General features: G+C 44.1%; 2 protein-coding genes across 2 annotated transcripts in view; one reads left to right on the top strand and one right to left on the bottom strand.

The window, feature by feature from the left end:
* Nucleotides 1–19,815, top strand: part of Fstl5 (follistatin-like 5) — a 50,567-nt gene that overhangs the window by 3,979 nt on the left and 26,773 nt on the right. The gene's annotated exons all lie outside the window — the stretch shown is intronic.
* Nucleotides 6,729–8,565, bottom strand: LOC108546016 (stearoyl-CoA desaturase 5). The gene is made up of 5 exons (XM_017897922.1): nt 8,352–8,565; nt 7,988–8,118; nt 7,702–7,907; nt 7,101–7,283; nt 6,729–6,990 (listed from the first exon to the last, which is right to left on the bottom strand). The coding sequence occupies exons 1-5, from the start codon at nt 8,563–8,565 to the stop codon at nt 6,729–6,731; spliced, it is 996 nt and encodes a 331-aa protein (XP_017753411.1).

The following is a 19,815-nucleotide window of genomic DNA, read 5'->3' as shown; positions in this document are numbered from 1 at the left end:
TTTTTGCCCCCCTTTTCTCCCCATTTTTCCCTCTTTTTTCCGGCCAGCCCGGTCTTTGAGTCGCCACTATGCTCTCTACGCCATTATCACCGGCTTTTTGGTCGCCTTCGAAGCTCGATCCATATAATGCCTACGCTTTTACCTCTCTTTACGACCTGCGAAACGAGCCGGAAATGTCGCAGCCGCGGTTTGCCGTCCCCTTCTATTCTAGTTGCGCTTTAGTGCACGTCGTAATGTCCCCTTTGATCGTCACTCGGCGGATCCCGCGTTTTTCGCTCGGCTCTCGCTAGATTAAACGTCGAACTGTTGCTTCGAAAAGTCGAGCGTTTTCCGTGATGATTCTTTCTGCTCTCTGATTCCCACTCGGAACGTCCCATTTCCGGGACTCGCCATCAGCCAGGGCCCAACCGGGGTACCAAGCTGCTCCTCCGCTTCCGCAACCGAGAATGCTTCGCGTCACGGATCAGCAAGTGCAACGAAAACTGGCACGCGATGCCGAACTTTATTTGTCATATGGATACGCAAACAGGATTCGAGTATATTCGAGCATGAAATTGAGCGGTGTCGCGCACCTGTGCTTGTAAACTTTCTTGATACCAGTTCGCTGTAAGCCCCGCTAATGCGTACCTCGTGCGCGCGCGAACGCCTAATAACTAGCCTGATGTATCGTCGTCAAGGCGTTAAGCTGTGCGAAACTGCCGCCATATTTATAGTTATCGTAAGCCCTCATCGCGCCGGTGCAATCGTAATTCTCCACTAATTAAAACATTAAATCTGCGCCAACCTTCCTCTTTCCGCGCGACTCGGGCTCTCTCGTCCGTGAACTGATCCGAGGATGGCCAGGTGGTGGGCCAGGAAGCAGAGGAGAAGGTAGAACAGGAGGCAAGCCAGGAGGAACCCGGTTACACACGGTGGACGGAAACGTTATTATGACACACGGTCAAGAGGAGCAAGCGGAAACAAAGGAGAATCTGATTTTTCGGGTCGTGTCGGATCAGCGAACGACCCTTTCGTATGTACGCGATTCAAATTTATTCCACCGCCTCGGGCGACGGTAAAAGACACATCAGAGGCGCGCACAGACAGAATGTGTCTTATCGATCCGTTCTATTGCGATGGTCATAACAAATTCATGGTGGAAAATACTCGACGATGCCGCGGCGGAGGCCCGAGTACACGGGGTAGTGTGAGAACGCGGACACTGATTTCGTCTCTTATCGTTAATCGATACTCGTGCTAAAATTGCGAGAAATATCGCGGCGAGTGATTCTCCGCGGGGACGTTTGCCAAGTAAGGTGGCAACGGTAATTAAAGGCGGGTGGAATCGATGAACGCCGGTGCGAATTCGCCCGATCGTAAAGCAACAAAGACTACCCCTGTACCCCTCGTTCCGATACAAATACCCCATAACGCGATACGCGCCCGATGATACATCGCCGTCCAGGACTGCTTTGCATTTTAACATCGTCCACGAATTTTACCTGCAAATTATTGCGCGATTCTTTAGAGGCTCTCTTTCACGTCGCTGGAGTATAACATTCATCGATTACCATTTCCATTTTTAGAGCATTCTTCTTCCGAAACGATTATACTCCGTGCAGCTAATAAAAAAGAACGGTCTCTACGCCGTTATTATCGTTCGTCTATCGTACGAGAATATCTGTCGAAGATAAAAATACGTAGGCCAGTAGCCCTGCACCGGCGACAGCCGTACATACGGCGAAACAATGTTCTGTCCGGCTATAAATACGAAAACTTTGCTATAACCGAGCCGCCTCGCTACCATAGTCGCGGAAACTCGTGGCGTATTTTTCCTCGACTTTACGATAGCCCCTGTTTTCCACGACGTTTCTTTTCCTCTACTTCCCTTTTTTCTCCTTTCCTCTCCTTTTTTCCCTCCCTCGACTTAACTCCGCCCCTAAAAATAAACGGGGCTCTATCTGCGACGATAATCTGGAACACAGGTGAACAATATCGCGGAATGGACAACGCGAACGCGAACGTCGCGGTATTTATAAAGCTTGTAATCTACGTACGATATCTGTTCGCGTGGCTAATCTGCGAAATATTAAACTATCGCGAACACGACCACTCGCGTGTTTTCTCCGTACAGCGTGGCAGCCGGCATGTAATTACTACATCGTTAAAGGTTCCAGTTACCGTTGTTGCGCCGATAATTAATTTCCGCCATTTCGATGAATAATTCGCGCTATATGCATCGGCCGCCGTGTGCTGGAACTCGACGAGTGAAAGTGGTCATAGCGTGTACGCAAAATACGCGCGACCATCATTACCGCGGGGCCACGGCACGATAATGATCGTAACGACGAAAATTTATACCGATCTCCGCGAAACGAGCTCAAATTATCCGGAATCGCTTCGTTTTCGCGTTGAACGCCCGGTTAATCGGCGCGGATTTCCATCCCCGGCCCGGTTAAGAGTGCTTCGGTCATGGTTCGCGTCGCAATTGCCGAATAACGCGTACTGCCTGTTTAACCTCTACGATTTAAGTCCCTATGGCGCGTGCCATAATCGACAACAGAGTCGGTCACACGTCGAGGCGTTTGAAGAATAACACGCAACTCGGGCAGAAAGAGTAGCCACGTGCCTGACTAATGAATATAATCATTAATCGTTGCAAAAGCACGCGTGAACTGCTATTTATCAAGCTACGCAAATTATCAGTTTCCTTGACGAAGTAAACGCGCATGTATCTTCGCTGTGTTCAACGAAAATCTTCAAAATAATTTCTCTACTATTAGTCATGGACCACTCTATCACCCAGCCTGAATTTTTCTCAGAACAACGAAGGAATTGTAAGGATATAAAATAAATATCGCTCACCGAGCTCTCGTTCGAAAACCGTTGAAGTTCCAATGGGGTGTGGCACGATCAACAGGAAAATCGGTCACGCGTCGAGCCGTTTCGTACTAACGTGTCGAAGAATAACACGCAACTGAGACCAGGAAACATTTACGAAAATTAACCACGACCTGCCCGAGCCTGATCGTGTTTACATTGAGAATCGTCTAGAAACCTCGTCTCTTATCTCTTACTTCTGACGATTATGTTTTGACCTATTTCCTTACGAGTCTCACTCGATATTGCAAAAGGGTATTCTGGATTTGTTTACATTGAGAATCGTCTAGAAACCTCGTCTCTTATCTCTTACCTCTGACGCTTATGTTTTGACCGATTTCCTTACGAGTCTCACTCGATATTGCAAAAGGGTATTCTGGACTGTTGAAAATATTCAGCTAATTTTGGTAATATCGATACCAAGCGATAGTCTCACGATTTTGTGAAAACCAATTAATATTGCTAAATTATTAATTTATTCGTTAACGATACATTATAAATTGTAGATAATAATAATTAATACTTTGGTAATATCAGTTGCTACATAATCGTCTCTATTTTATAACAATTTTGTAATAAGCTATACAGGTCTTAAGGGATCGAAATTTAACATTTAATCTAATAGAACGGTGCAAAAATGAAGGAAGGATTAATTAAAATTATTCGATCCGCTGGGAAGAGATAATTACTGAACTGCAATGATATAATTGGAGTAACTTCCAAGTCACTTGTGGTTATAGGAAATTAACGGTGAAAGCTAGGGGAAATTTCACCCTTGATATATCGCTGTCGAGTATAATGTCGACCAACCAACTATTAAAGATGAGGTCACCATCAGCCTAGACTCGACCCCTCGATTTCTAGCGTGACGTCAGCTGGGCCTGAGTGACAAGGCCCGCAAGGGTTGTCACCCTGTCCAGACAGGGGCGAATACTGTATAAAGACAACGCGGGAGTGCTGCCAAGTATTTTACTGATTGGAATTTTTATGAGACTCGAGCTTGGCACGGGCGGGGATTAGGAAATCATCACCGTCCCTCCAAATCACCTTTCCACCCCTTACATGAACAGAATAGGAACAATCGTAGGTGGAACAATTTTTTGTCATAGTTGTCTTGTCTTTCGAGGAAATTGACTTAAAATTTATCTCGTTTTACGATTATTATATATGATTATATCCTTTAATCCATAGATACACCTGTTCCCGATGATAAATAAGTTTCGTTAAAGACCTAATTATTATTTACAATAATAATAATCCATAACGAAATTTTTATATCTCAGTTCACTTTCCCGAAGAATAAACCCCTTACATGAACAGAATAGGGATAATCGTAGGTGGAACAATTTTTTGTCATAGTTGTCTTGTCTTTCGAGGAAATTGACTGATCCCTCTATGGGCCCGTGTAACGTTCAAGTTACATGCTAATGTATGGATATTTTATTAAATATTGCATTCAATGTTATCGTCTTGATCACTCCAGTTCGCAATTTTTCTTTCGATATATTTATAATTATTTTTACAATACCTCTCGTGGTTCCATTTTTAAAAATTCTAATTCTTTTTCATTTACCGGTTATTCGATCATGATAGGTTAGGTCCTCTATGGCCCCTTGTAACCTTTTCTCCACAAGATGGCGTGGAAAATTATCATGTCTATCTATTGCACATTATCTTGGCACAATAGTACAACCGTTGTTAATTCAAACTTTCAATACGAATTCGTTATAATAAAATTGTCAAAACTGCTGAATTTATTGGTTGATATTTGTTCATTTTACGTTACATACAATTCTTATAGTCAAGAAAAATATATATTCGGTCCATAGAGGGTTAAAATTTTTCTCGTTTTCCGATCACTGTATATAATTATATCCTTTAATCCATAAATACACCTGTTCCCGATGATAAATAAGTTTCGTTAAAGACCTATTTACAATAATAATGATCCATAACGAAATTTGTATATTTCGGTTCACTTTCCTCGAAAAATAAACCTTCGTCACTGTTGTCTATTTTACAGCTAGCTAGAAACACCCTGTGTATAGCTAGCTCGTCACTTTAACTATTATCCTCCACGCATACTATATTTAGGTACACAGAACAGGTCAGTAGTTCTAGTGTTAAAGGGAAGAATAGCCTGTGACCGACACGATTAACTCATTGTCGAAAGAAGTCACGTTCGAAGGGACGAGGACGCAAGCCGGGGTGGACGAAACGAGAGGGCCACCGAAAACAGGCATGTTGCATACGGGTGCACGGCCGGATGCATAGGGTAAACACGGTTCATTACTGCAGCATTCATTACGTAGCTTCTGAAACGGCGACCCTTCTCTTCTGCTTTCTACCCGTTAATGCAAGGTAGAACAAGGCCGCTTTTGGACAACTCTCGTGGCCTTCTTGAATAAATGAACAACGCGATGCGTAACAGGCCGCGTCTATCGCGTATTCGGGGACGCTTTTAAGGCGTTTTCTCGCAAGAACATACGCGGGACATACACGCTATCGGATAAATAGTTTTCACGCTGCACCGCAGCAGAATTCGGAGCTCGCAAACGCTGAACCGTGTTTAAAGTTTGTTGTCAGCTCAGCGCTGACGTTTGTGTATGCTACAACGGGAAATTCGTGAAGTTGCTCGGTAAAGTAAGCCTTATTTCGTTTCATTTGCAAATGCTATTTGCATTGCGAGACGAACTTCCACGGAGGCATTCTGTTCGTTTTCGTTTTACCCGTTGTGCGCTACAGCACGGTATATACCATCGCGGATATTCTCGCCAATTAATACAGCTCTGTCTTTGATTATCTTCTACGGTCGGAGAACCAATTTTATCGCCGCCATTTATATCTCGCCGCTCTTTCAATCTCAATCGTTCTCCGGCTCTTCGTAAAAACTTCCCCGATGCCTTTAATTCGAGGGGACGGTAAGTTGCGGGTGTAAAGCACGTTGGATGCACATCGAGGAAACTATTTGCCCGTACACACACAGCCGGCATTATGCGCGTACGTGTTCACGCATATCGCAGACCTGGCCGGATACGCGTCGCGACAACGCGTTAAATAAACGTGGGATGATAACTGCAAAAGGATTCGCGTGTCGTCCGAAGCATATAAATCCCTCGTCAACTACGAAAACATACGAAAGCCTCGAAGCGAAACCGAATAAAAGCGTTCAACCTGCTACTTCTTCAACCCTTTCCACTCGATGGATGCGTACACTCGCGTCGATATCATCCATTGTATGACAGACGTACGTCGAATCTCCTCGAATTCGTCAATTCTCGTCTTTTTATCGACTTACCTCGGATGAAACGTCGCATCGCAATATTTTAATACCACGTACGACGATTCCTTGAATTTCATGTACCCGTGGATCCACTGTTTCGCACCGGCCAACGAGAGGGATTAAACGATCCTTTGTGTGAGAAATTTTGTAACACGTGTACGCTGAAACTCTTGGCTCGAGCTAACGAGTGCTCGTCTATTTACTAATCTGTACAACATATTTTTAATGGAATATTATATCGTTACAATATTTTACCGTGGAATTTACCGTGGAGCTTGTTTGGTACTCGGGTCGTGTAAACCGGGGTCATTCGCGTTCTTCCAATGAACAATATCTATGACAAATACATCTTAAATTAAGATTACGATATTTCGACGAATATTTCGGTTAAATATATCGTGTTAACGGCTTCGTCTTGTTTACGGGAAAGCCGAGCAGAAATTGACAAGACACGCTCGACCCGTGTTAACACGCCACACAATTCCTTATATTTCGCACACACGATACCGGGCAGATTAAAAATGGTACTCGACGTCCACTCCATCGACGCGGTGATCGAGATCTCCGGTGCTAGATCCTCGGCGTCTCAGTGTCTCCGACGACCACATAGACTGTCCGTGCCATCCCCTTTCGCAGTAGTTCGATCGATCAGCTCCTTTTTCGGCGTTTTCAAGTCGTAGGCCAAGCCTAAGCGTGCCATCAGCTCTATGAAAGCGGTGGTGCCGTTCAGGCCGTACGCGCTCAGTTCCGCAGCCTTGTAATCCCACGGGAAAGAATGGTGGTAATTATGCCAACCTTCACCCAGTGTGAAGAAAGACACGACCGGGTTTTCCCTCGGCTTGCCCCTCCTGCCGGGTTTAAAACGGGGTTAAATCGCGCTTGAGAAACGGTACCGTGTCAAAGTTTTAATTAACTCGGACCCTGCGATCGGCTGGCGTGCCGAGTCGTCGAAACTTGCCTGTTGTACGGTCGATTTCCCCACATGTGGGCGAAACTGTTCACGATAAAAGTGGCGTGCAACGAGCAGACGTAGCGAATGAGCGCCGCGTGAACACTTATGAACAACGTTTCGCCCCACACGAACACCGGCAACAATATCGGCAGCACGAAGCACAGCGAGACCATAATGACCTCGTAATACCTGCAACGAGATAGCAAAATGTGCAAATGGCCGCGTTTCACGGTTTGACTGGCGCGCTGGCCGCGACGAAATGTAATTCATGTTGTTTTAACGCGAACGAGGTCTTCGGAAGCTTTCATGGCTTGGCCACCACTCGCGTGTACTCGTTCCAGCACTTTTATCCCCGAGTTGATGTCCACTCGGAGAAATATCTCGCCTCACCTGTGTCGCTTTATCAACATTCTGAAGGGACATCGATGCCGACGTACGTATGTACACGTACACGTTGAAACGTTCCAGGAACGTTCTATGGAGCTTGATGATAATCACGCGAAGGAAGAAGAAATTCGGGGACAGCGGTGAATGACCGATTATAACTCGTAGACCTTCCCCCATTTACATGGTCAAAGTCCTGGAATTGTTGAAGAAAATGTCTTACTTGTCGAAGAATTTTATTACAGGATCCGCACTGATGTCGCTCATATCGATTTTACTGCCGTACTCCTTCACAGCTGGGTGCCGTTTTACCATCAGCCATCCGATATGAGAGAAGAAAAATCCACGAGTAGCGTCATGCGGGTCCGCATTCGTTTCCGTGTATCTGTGGTGCGTCCTGTGGTCTCGGATCCATTTGTAAAAATGCGTCTGACGGAACGAGAACGATCCATCAAATTATCCGCTACGACTTGGAAACTTAGAAAAAGAAATTCGGAGGATCGACGTACCTGCCCCATCATGCAGTACAAGTACGCGAGAAAGATTCGCAATGGCGTCTTGGCGGAATAACTCCTGTGCGCCCAGAGTCGATGAGCACCTGCCGTTACTCCCAAACCAGCCACGAGACCGTACGCGACGGCTTGTTGACGTAGAACAAAAAGCGAAAAAGATGTGGAATTTTTCGAGAGTGGAAAGGAGATAAAAGAGTGGAAAAGATAAAAATCGACTGACAGCTGACAAATATTTGGAATGTCGATAAACGGTTTATCTGGAATTCCGAACGGATAGAGGCTAGAGGAGGGTCGAAGGAAACTGGAGGGAAAAAAGCGAATTTCCGGAACGAAGTAGAAACGGGCCACGATATGTACTTACTCCAAATCCACGTCCACAGCTTGGCATCTCGATAACCGCTCACGAAACCGTAAACGGGGAGGAAATGAAGCACAATGATACCAATCACATTTCGCCATATTATCTGCTGCCCGGCCGGGGTTCGTTCCGCCGACAGTGGAAACGGTTCCGCGTCCTTTTCCATCGCCTGACTGGCGTTTTCGTCTTCGTGTCGGGTCTCCGTAGACGTGTACATCCTTCCAGCGAGACGCTTTCCCGATTTTCCCACCTAATTCGAGCAATCGATCCGTCTACCTGTTAGAACTTCGGTAAAAAATGATGCTGCCCGTACTCGCGTCATATTTTACGAACGACCATCGCGTAAAATGTCCGTCCGTTAAATATATTACGAACACTCCAATTACGTTACTATAGCTGCGCAAATTAATTATCGCGATTAACCATTAAGCCGGCGATATGACTGTCAATTTCACGTACAATATAAAAGGTAATTGCATCCACTTCGGTTGCATCATCGCGCAACCCTCTGCTCGCCAGGCATGAGAAACACGCGTTGCGAGTTTCACGGCTGCATAACCGGCTCGATAGGCGCAATTCCTTGGATATAAGAAAGTTCAGCCTTTCGCGGAGCAGATTGCATTTCCGGCGAAATAAATGCCGAATTCGTGGACGAACTATGCACGAGATATCTCGACACTCGGATCGGTACAATCGCGACTCGAATTTTCAGCAAGCAGCTAGATTTTATTCGTAATTAATGAACGGAACGTTTAATTCCACCAGTAGGAGTACCGAGCAATAAAGCAGCCGATCCTGGAATCGTTCCTCGTTCGAGCCGATTGCTAAGACGTTCGTCGAACAACCGGTATGAAATCGCTGCGAGGATGCCATAAAGTAAATAACGCTTACTATCCTGTAATTAGCCCATTTCCCTCCCGTGACCATGTCCGATTTACACTGTCAGGAACATCGCGAGTAGCTGAACCGAAGGACGACAAATGGCGCGGAACGATCTCGGATGGCATCGCCGATTAAACGTCGTCGCTGGTATATACGGTCCTAGGTATCCGTTAATGTCCGACACCCTCTATTGCCGGCACTGACCCCCGTTTTTACACCCCCGAGGACAAATCTAAAGCTGATCCTCGCGATTAGATGTTCGACGGTTGGACGAAGCGCGCGGTTATCTAGCAAGGATGTTTAAATCGCGCGAATTAATTGGCGGAAGCGGAAGAAAGGGCGAGGCGGTGCCAATGGCGTTGCTCGAATCTTACGTCGAGTTCTCCGGATTCAATCAAAAGTTTAATGCATCCGAAAACGATTTCGTACAGCGTGAACTACGCCGCCGAGAGAAATTAGATCGGCGAGGGCGGGCCCGAGATTCTGAGGATTCTTTATCGACTCCTATTATCGCTTTGGAACGAAATCGGCGCGGGCTAAGGAATTTTATTTAACCGTCCCGACTTCTGGAACGCGGCCGAAATACTATTCGGGCAGATGTCCGAGTTTGCATTAATAATTCAATAAAACCGATGGCACACATACGATTCTGTGCCCGCTGCATCTGATCGCAGCATAAAGGTCGACATCTGCGACTTCCGGGCACACCGTGCGCGGAAAAGATATTCCACGATGCATGGAAAGCTTCCTGTTCCTTAACCGATGTGTACCCATACTGCTACGGTTTGATGTAGGGCGAGTTGCCATTCGTGAGATCGCGCGATATTATGTACAGCGAATTAGACCTCCCGGGTAATTCCGATGAAATATTAACGCCTCTAAAAGCGACTCGCGGAAAAAAGATGTTAAAAAATTGACCTATAAAACTAGGTAGTCGCTGTACCGAGTGGCGAATGATTAATTTCTTCGTTAAGTGTATGTTTCTTGGAAGGCCAACGTGATGGCCGATATTTCATCCTTCCTCCGCGTTTTCCATACCCTTCACGACGGCGATTAGTTGCCCGTTAACTCGCTGTACGAGGATGTTTCGAAAATTTTTTCCGATCCTAAATGTCGGAATTTCAGAACACTTCTAAGTGCTTCGTCCTGGTATTATTAATTATATTCCCTATAATACTTATCGCTTTAATATAATTCATTGGGAAATCTCAAATTACCGAGTAATTAGTGGCAGAAAGAGTTCTCCAACGTACTTTTAGTTCCGTTTTACTTAATCGTATCAATAAAAAATTTCATTCGTTCGGGAAAAATTGCGTTCTTGAAGCGATATATTTCACTCGTGAATCAAAATCGATACTTCAAGCTTCGAGAGTTCCAAGTTTCAAAAGTTCCGCGACTTTCAAAATCTTGGAAAAGTTTCGAATTCGAGTGGAGAGAATTTACAAATTACCTTTCAACCCCCAATTATATATCCATTCCTTAATCTCCCCGTCCATTAACATTAATTAAACGAAACTTATAAGAACATATCCTCTGTATTTTTATTACAAAATCTTAATCGTTTAGTTCGAGCAAGGACGATTTTATCGAGCAATATATCAAGCATTTCGTAAGTCTATGATAAATACTGCACTGTAACTGTTAATCTCCTATGTTTGTATTGTCCTTAAACGAGGAACCAGTGCTCTTAGGTAAAGATGCGCGTACATAAACAACAACATCCAGCGGATCATTATATAAGCAAACAAATCGCATTAGCAACCAGTTGAAATAAGGAAACAAAGTACACAACGCAACCCGTACAGTTCAATATTTTCCTTGCTATTATGAAACAAAAAGAATATGAAAAGGTAAAATCCACTGTTCCAATTCCTTCCTGATAACAATAAACAATTCCAATAAGGAATATTACCTACCAAAGAAAAGAAAATGGCACCTGCAGAAATTCGACGCTAATTTGTTGGATCCTTAGTATCGGTGGGGATCTAGTGCAATGTAATCTGCCTATTATACTTGTAAATTTTATAATTACTCTTACAATGACGCCTGGTACACGATAACTGCTATACGACGACTGAAACGACTTTAGACAATCGGTGAGTCATTCTAGACGTGAATACACACAAACACACATTCATAGGCATGCATTATATTGGAACATATTTCTGTAACATGTCGTGATTAGTATGGTAAATCGGTGACGATGCTACGTAATTATTCATCTCGTAATTCATCACCATATCTCGTTGATCATTTCGAAATTGCACGGTGTGAAAAAAGTCTATCGAGATAGCCATATCTGTTGAACAGTTATGTCTGTCATCCTTCGAAATTAGGGAAGCTGTGACTTAGTATGCGCCGCGCGTAGCGAGCTTGAAACAGCGCCTGTCGCGCTTTCGCTCGTAAAACCCCCTGTCTTCCAACAGGAACGCCAATTTCCTTCTCGTTTTCTGCGGCAAAATCGTAAAAATCCGTGTACCGATCCGTGGCTGCGTGCCACACGACGATGGCACCGCAAATGATGAAGCGTCGAAGGCATTCGCGTATGCTGACACGACCACGGTTCGTTCGCTGAAATTATCGTCCGTTTTCGCGTTGTTCGCCAGCGACCCAACAAAATGCAGCCTGCAGCGACGATGTCATCGGCGATAACGTTGCTGATAAACCGAATTGAATTTTCAGCATTAATACGAAATCTACGGAACGAGTTTAAAATTCGGATTTACATGGAAAAATAATTATTTTCTCATTTGTAAATGGTTTTTCGGTCAATTTTCGGCTGCATTGGGAATATTCTTGTGTGACTGTTTAAAGAGTTACGAATTTGTCACGTATTTTGGGCTTGGATAATTTCTCATGAATTTTGCGGGGATTTAGAAACGGAAAACTTGACTATCAGACGATTTATATAAAATTCGCAATACTTGTAACCCTCCTATAACACGGTAGATAGGTTCCTAGAAAATGCCGTGTTGCGTGAAACCGTGTTGTATGAGACCCAGACGCAGTACAAAAAAGGGGATTACGTTCTGAAAATTTACTAGAAACAAATTCTTTTTAGAATTAATTTTTATTAAAAATATAAATGTATGTACAACGCAAAACAAAAAGAAGACAAAAATATTATTTTAATTTAACGCAACTTTAATTTAATGAATTTCTTCGTCGTCACTGCTCATATAGAAGTACAGTGTTGTACAAAGGTTTTTGCAATTTTCTTATTGTATTAGAGCGAAACCGTGTTAGAGGATGTCGTGTTGTAGGAGGGTTCCCGCAATTTATGAATCGCGTTATATGATACCGTGTTGTAGGAGGGTTACCTGCACTTCAAAATTCGTAACAGTAGACGACGTCGTGTGATAAATCATCGAATTGATTTTGAGATCTCAGCTAACACTCGACTTGCAAGAAACGTGTAGTCTTCCCAGGCAACTTGTAAAAGATTTGATGGTCGCTTTAACACCTAAACCTTCTTCTAAACACCTCTGTTCTCGTGAAATTACAGGAACCACCTATATTGGGTCAACTCTACCAAAATTCGGATGAAACAAACTTAACGGTGTACCTTGAGAATCTCAGGTCCAGGTGTGTTTGAACTTCGGATCCACCGGGGTAGCCAATACATCGCGAATAAATTATTTCGAAAGTTCATCCGACTGAACGTACCCTAATTCCGATCGTCGAAATCCCTTAACGATCCGGTTTTTGCATTTTCCTCGGGCCGTTTCGCTTCGCAGCACACTTCCGGCATCAATGGTGCGAACACGTGGCAAAACAAGCACGGCTATTCGCAGACATTAAATCCATGCACGATTGCCTCGAGCCATGGATAACACTGTGCAACAGCGCCGTGGGTAACGCTTTGTAATTATCTTCGTCTGTTAATGACGCCTTTGCGATTTGTGTAACCACGGGGTCGTAATGGGAGTAATAGAGGAAATTGCAGTTTGAGAAATACGCCGCGTAACTACGCGGTCTGTCGTTGAAGAAAAGGAAAAATCGAAGGACGGCCGTAGACGAGGGTGAAACTCCCCAAGCGTTTCCACGTGCTATGCATTGATCAGAAGATGATTCACAAACGGATACAGGGGCTAGAACAGTTCCCTTGCACTACCTAATCCTGTCTCCGAGTCTTTACAGACGCGTTGATTCTACTACGTATTGACAATCCAAGCTCGTTTTCTAAATGAGGGATGATGAAGTATGATGAGGACAGTCTTACGATCCGAGTGTTCGGTGATTGTTATGAAAAAGAGTCAATCGCAGAAGGGGAATGAGAGAGAAAGAGATAGAAAAATATGATGAAGAACAAATATAATTATTAACTTTCTATATATATATTTCGTAATTAACCCTTTGCACTCGAGAGGTGACTTTCAGTCACCATTTCATAAAATTTGGAAGATCGATATTAATTAATATATCAAATTTAATGTAACGTAACAGTGTGCAAGGTATCGAAATCAAATAATTCTACAATTCTATTATTACAAAATTCTTTATTTACTACTCAAAAAAGTATCGTTAGTTTTTTAATAGAGAATCTTTGATTTTCTACTCTTCTCTAGCCAAAAAATCTTCGAGGGTAAAAGGTTAATAATAATAGTAGTATTTTATAGTTGCACACTATCGTTCAATTTACTCACAATTTCGACTAAGAAGAAAAATATGTCTTATTTTTCGCGACTATATTAGTGGAGGAGAGTCTACTGCAATGTATCCAATCTTCCAAGCATTTCATCGTAAGTTAATCCCTCTAACAATGGGGATGAAGCTTTAATCCTCACAGTGGGGTGATCGACTGACCTCACGTAGTTCATTCGTGCTGTGTCTTTTAATCCATATTCTAGACAACGATTCTTTCTTATTTTGTTTGATTCTACCTACTTCTTCCTTCGTTTCTACTATTTTCCCGATAATTCTCAGCTTTTAATAGGGGAAAAATATTTATCGTCAATTTTCTCGATTTATAAAAATTGTACATATTTTATTTTAGAATTTTAACACGCGTTACACCGTGTTCAACGTTTATCGTCGTTTTTAACGTAGATGTAATATCGCGAAGATCCACTGCACTCGGGTGCGAAGAGACTTTGTGGATCGGGGGTTAATAACGAGGGAAAGCTATAAATTAGTAACGCTGAACTCATGCGAATCTTTTTCATTTCACCAATACCACGAGTCCACGAGTAAGAGCTCGCTTTCCCGATGTGATGGCAAAATGTTTACCGATCGCAAATAAGTGGGAAATTTCCTTGCGATTAACTAGATCGCTGGGCTCAGAGAAACCTGCGCTTAATTAGTCACACCGTGTGAACCACTATGAAAGAACCGTGCTTCTGCTTGGGCAAGCGTCACGGGTCATTTGATCGGAATAGCTCGTGCAATTTCGACGAGACACGTTAAGTAAGAGACACTTTCGATCTTTCTATATAAATATGCGGTCTAAATAGGTTCCGCTTCTATATCCTGTCGATATTCCCGATATTCGTTTCGCGTTAACCCACTGCACCCTGGGCGCCGGTAAGGGCGATATACCGGCTGAAATAGAGGCAGAAACGATGATAAACGAGATGCGAAAGAAGGTTCCGATCGGATGAAAGATCGGTGATAGCAGAAGGCGCGATAATGGCGAAAAATTTGCACGGGACACCGCGTTCCATCGCGGCCCGGGGTATCTGTCGCTGTGCAGGAAATGAATTCCGCGAATAAAGGGAACGCTTCTACGCGTGCAAGAACAAAAATGGAAACACGCGGTGGCGAAAATTTCATTTCCTAGAATTGCGCCCGCGGAGCGTCACGAAGGAAGTTGCGACGGCCAACTATCCAATGCCATTAATAAAATTTGATTGAATTTTATCGATTCGGCGAAAAGTTTCCGTATAAACGTTCGATGGTAATTAATCGAGGTTAAACTGGCGCAAAAACTTTCATCTCGGCGCAGGTTGTTGCCAAAATGAGGTTTCCCACCTGCGCGACGGGCGGTTCTAGTTGTAACGAAACAACGCGATATAAGCTAGGGTTCGTAAACGCTTCCGTTCGAGTTATAATCTTTCAAAGTTCCAGCACCATGGAAAATGTTCGCAGTGGCTTGTTCCAGCGATGAGGATACAAGCTTCGAAACATCGTCTCGTAGATTGCCGAACGCGTTCGAAAATTCCCAGAGTGCTTCGGATTGTTTGACAAACATCCACAATATGCTCGGCCGCATATAGTAAATTAATAACCGATCTCTGCGCAGATCTAACGTTTGACCTGCTCTCATAGGTACAAATCCATTAATGCGATGCTCGTAACCCGGCCTAGCCGGTCGGGAAAAATGTTGCTCGAACGCGTACACGCGAAATCCTTGCAGCATCCGAACGCGAGTAACATCTTTAGCATCGTATATCTCGTCGGTAATTACTCGTGCAACCACCGGCAATTCTACGCGTTCATTATACAGTCGATCGGAATACGTACACCGTATAGGTAATACGTATAGTATTGCCCTCGTATCGCGTACCGACTTTGATGAGCAAATTAGGATTCTAACTGGTTTGTCGGTATACAAACCCGACTGCCTAACTATGCGGAATACCTGGCAACTAGTGCGTATAAAACAGGATCGTCGCTGATACCGTCGTTTTCAATTACTCCAGTTATCATACTTTTGAATGCAATGAATCGTCTTCTATTCCCAGGTGTCGCTGCGTATCTACTTCGTTGGCCCGAGTTCGCGGCCGTTGCTCTTCGCTCGCGAAATTGTTCCGTAGAATTTCACCCTTTCGTTCGTAACATCGCGCATACGTCGTTAACTCGGTATCCAATGATTTAATACATCCTTGCCCCGCGAACACGCAGAGTGGTCTAATTTCGCCGGCTACTCCATGTTTATTCATTAGCGGTCATCAACGATTGAACTAGCGGCCGGCTAATCCTTTAATACCGGATCATTTATCAAATGTTAATAGCTGTACACTGGCTTATCAAATACTCGGCCGGAGCCACTGTATTAGCTGTCTCGAATTATCGAGCTATACACACGTGTAATTCGTTAGATACGTCGTAATGGAGCATCAGCTATCGATTATCGATAATTGCCAAAGACGTTACCGCGTTTTCGACGCGCGGAACACGGCACGCCTTGCCGTCAGGGTTAGTTTAAAACGATCACCACGACGATGTCGCGCGATTAAAAATTCCCTTTCTAACGGATTACGCGCGAATTTATTAATCCCCCGCTAACCTCAGGTCGCGACCCTAACCCAACTACCGGCGTAAAGTCCCGTATTTACGTGCACCCATCGTGCGCGCGTACGTGTGTGCGGGATTTTTTGTAATTAGTTCACGCTCCGCGAGAAACCCTCGAAACGAGTATTCTCGATGCTTCTCCATCCCTTCTTTTTTCTCTCTCTCTGTTTCTCGTTTTGCCTGCCACTCTAATTGCGTGTCAATCGCAACGGCTAATTACTGGCGCTCGCGCGAGAACCGAGTGGCTGAGGATATTCGGCCGATTTGCCTAACCCGGGAAAACATTTTCGCGAAGCGGAACGACCAAGTCTCTGGTAACCCCGTCTAGTCGGCTAAACGACCGATAGCCGTCCAACTCATCGCGCACACCGGTGTGCTTAAGTATCAGTAATCGATACATCTTGTCTGCGCCGATGTCACCGCGAACACCGGGGTAACATCGAGGACCGTCAAGATACTCCGTACACGTTCGCTACTCACCCACCGTGTCGGCCGACTACCAGCCACTTAGAAAGCCAGTTAAACACCACAGCACCAGGCACTAACGGCGCGACGCGTGTCATCGAACTTGTCGATAACGTTTCACGGCGATTCCCTTGGTAGCCAGCCGTTTATAAAGAGCCCCCTAATCTCCTGGTGTTCGTCCATTGTTAGTCGCCCGTCCAACTATCAATGCGTCTGGCGAGCTCGCCGCAGGGGTGGGGATCGCCTACTATACCGATAATCCATAGTTTCTAGGCACGGTGGTGGGCCAGGTCTGGAAAACAGGGAGGAAAACGAGTCACTCTAGCCATTTCAACTCCTACTCTCTCTTCCTCCGCGATCTCCTGTAATCTCGTTCCCTCGAGTTTTCCACATCCTGCCGCGCTAGGGGGTTATGTATCGCCGTATATACCCTACCTATACCCGCGAGTCTAGACGACCGTCTACGCGAAACACACGTACCGGCGTTTCGTATTTTTCCCGTTATGGCGAACCCATTTCGCATCCCGCTTATCCTCGCCCAACTATTGCCCTCGTATGCTCCCTTATTTTCGCATTCCCCGCTATTTATCTAAACGTCCGCGTGGCCACGGCAACGAGAACCTGTCTGCATTTCCGACTATGATCGAGCGAGATTTCGTCGAGATTGTCGCAGTCAAATTCGAGAGATACGCCCGGCAGGAAGCGTATTAATCCTGCAGCTGCATTTTCTTGCACCCCCGGAGATTTATCCGATAGCAACTCTGCGGGCCCGTGTTCTCGAAATTTCACGAGGTAACCGCTTTTAATCCCGATATACCCGCCGGCGTTTCGATGCGCAGAATTTCATAGCCGAATTCGCGAAATTCGAAGAATATCGGCCGATTTTTAAAGGGATACAGTTACATCCGAATTTGGTGAAACGGATAGGTCCGGCAGCCACTCTTTCGAGCAAATACCTTCTCGGGGGCTTGTTTTGGTAACGGGAACATTTCGCGATAATCGACCTAATATGTTAGCGCCGAATTCTCTCCAGAACTACGTACAATTGGACTTTCGAGTTTTCCCGATCGAGCCCAGCTTGCATCTGCTTTTGCCTCGCGATAAATTGCTGGCGAATGTACAGGAAAATCGGGCAAGTTCGAAAATCCGTGGTAGAATCCACTGTTGGAGAAAATTCAAGAGCACGTCGAGCGTGGTGAACACCGAATGTGCAATGCTTATGCTGCAAGATGTTCCTTTTCCTTTCGAATCTTTGTTCCAATATAGCACCAATACCGCCATGAATTCCCAGTGTAAAAGCGTATCTCGATTGCGTTACGTTTATGTTTTCAAAACTTTCCGAAATCTACCGATTCAACGCTAACTTTATCCCTCCCTCGGAACACGGATATCCGTTGGGTTTCTTAAACCGTGTTTCTTCCGAGGTAACCAAACAAGTGGTCTTCCGACTCGTTGTATAATTCGTAATTTTCGCGACGAATGCAATATTTAAAGGGCATAATCGTTTCGCGGTAAATATAATTGGTTTGCGTTTTAACGACGCGTTTAAGGACTTCGGTGTCTCTCCGGTACTCAAAGGTTTCACCTGCAAGAAGATTCAGCGATTAAGCTTAACCTTGAATTAGAAATCGTATTATTATACTTTCCAGGCAAGACTGCTGTCGGATGCTTTAAATCGCACGACTCGTTACACGTGGAGATTGATTAACGCGGTGCAAGAACCACTTAAGAGCATGCACAGAGAATGGCGGCTTTTACGCGGAAGATTCATTACGTTCGTATTGAACGTAAAAATCCTGTCTGTGAATGTAAAAACACATGGGCACTTTCTCTTGTCAATTCGCTTTTTACCGCGCTCAATCATACTTCTAGATCACTTTGATCGCGAGTCGCTACATACGCATAGTGCACATAATTTTAGAGAAAATAATCGTCGTTGAACACGCACGTGCTCGTAAATTCGTGATTTTGTAAGATTAGATAGTTTCATTAAAGACTTGCACGTTACAGAGTGTTCCAGAATTACCGATATAGAAATAAATTAATATGTATTAATGTACATATCTTAATTAAAGATAAGACTGTAAAGTAAAGCAATAGATAAGGAAATTAGCAATATTATCTAAGTTATCCGATTTAAAAATCGGTAGTTTAAGCAAGGATATGATCTTCGTTCATTTCCTCTCGTTTCAATTAGAATATTTATCACAGTTCACTCAATTTGAAAGGTAACACCGGAAATTGTCAGAACTTAAAAGGCAAGAACTATGGGTAAATAATAATAATAAAATAATTTTTTTAATCATTTTCTGTGAATACCTATTTTATCGCAATAACGCCAGGTACACAACATACCATAGGAAAAATTGATAAACCGAGAGTGATTAGTTCCGCGACGATTAAACGATAAAACTCGCTGAAAGAATTTGTTGCAAGATTAAAAACTCTCGTGCACCCTGCACTTACCTGTAATTTAAGCGATAAATATTGCACTTTATCAGCTATCTCTTCGCGTAAAATGTAGCAGATCTTTAGCGAACTTGAGGAATCTTTGAGACACGATGGCGGCACGTAGAAGAAAAGAGAATCTGAAAGTAGCCGTATATAATTCTCGCAAATCACGTCCGTAGCGTGTAATTAATTCCATCGCGAATATAATTCAGAAATCTTTTCGTCCCTCTTATTTCTTTTTTGCGCATGATCATTAACTTCTTCGGATCGCGAATTACCAAAAGGCGTATCGTTATTAACATATCGAGGCTTTCACTGCCATTAAGTCACTTGGCAACTAATAAATACTCGGTGAACGAAGTTTGCACGTACGCTCGTTTATTTCTTAGACAGCAATCACGTTTTTCAATTTAACATTCGGTCACGGCGAAATTTC

Source organism: Eufriesea mexicana, unplaced genomic scaffold, assembly GCF_001483705.2.
Source record: "Eufriesea mexicana isolate 0111107269 unplaced genomic scaffold, ASM148370v2 scaffold596, whole genome shotgun sequence".
Taxonomy (NCBI): Eukaryota; Metazoa; Arthropoda; class Insecta; order Hymenoptera; family Apidae; genus Eufriesea; species Eufriesea mexicana.
The sequence above is the reverse complement of the archived record's forward strand: the minus strand, read 5'-3'. Positions and strand labels throughout refer to the sequence as shown.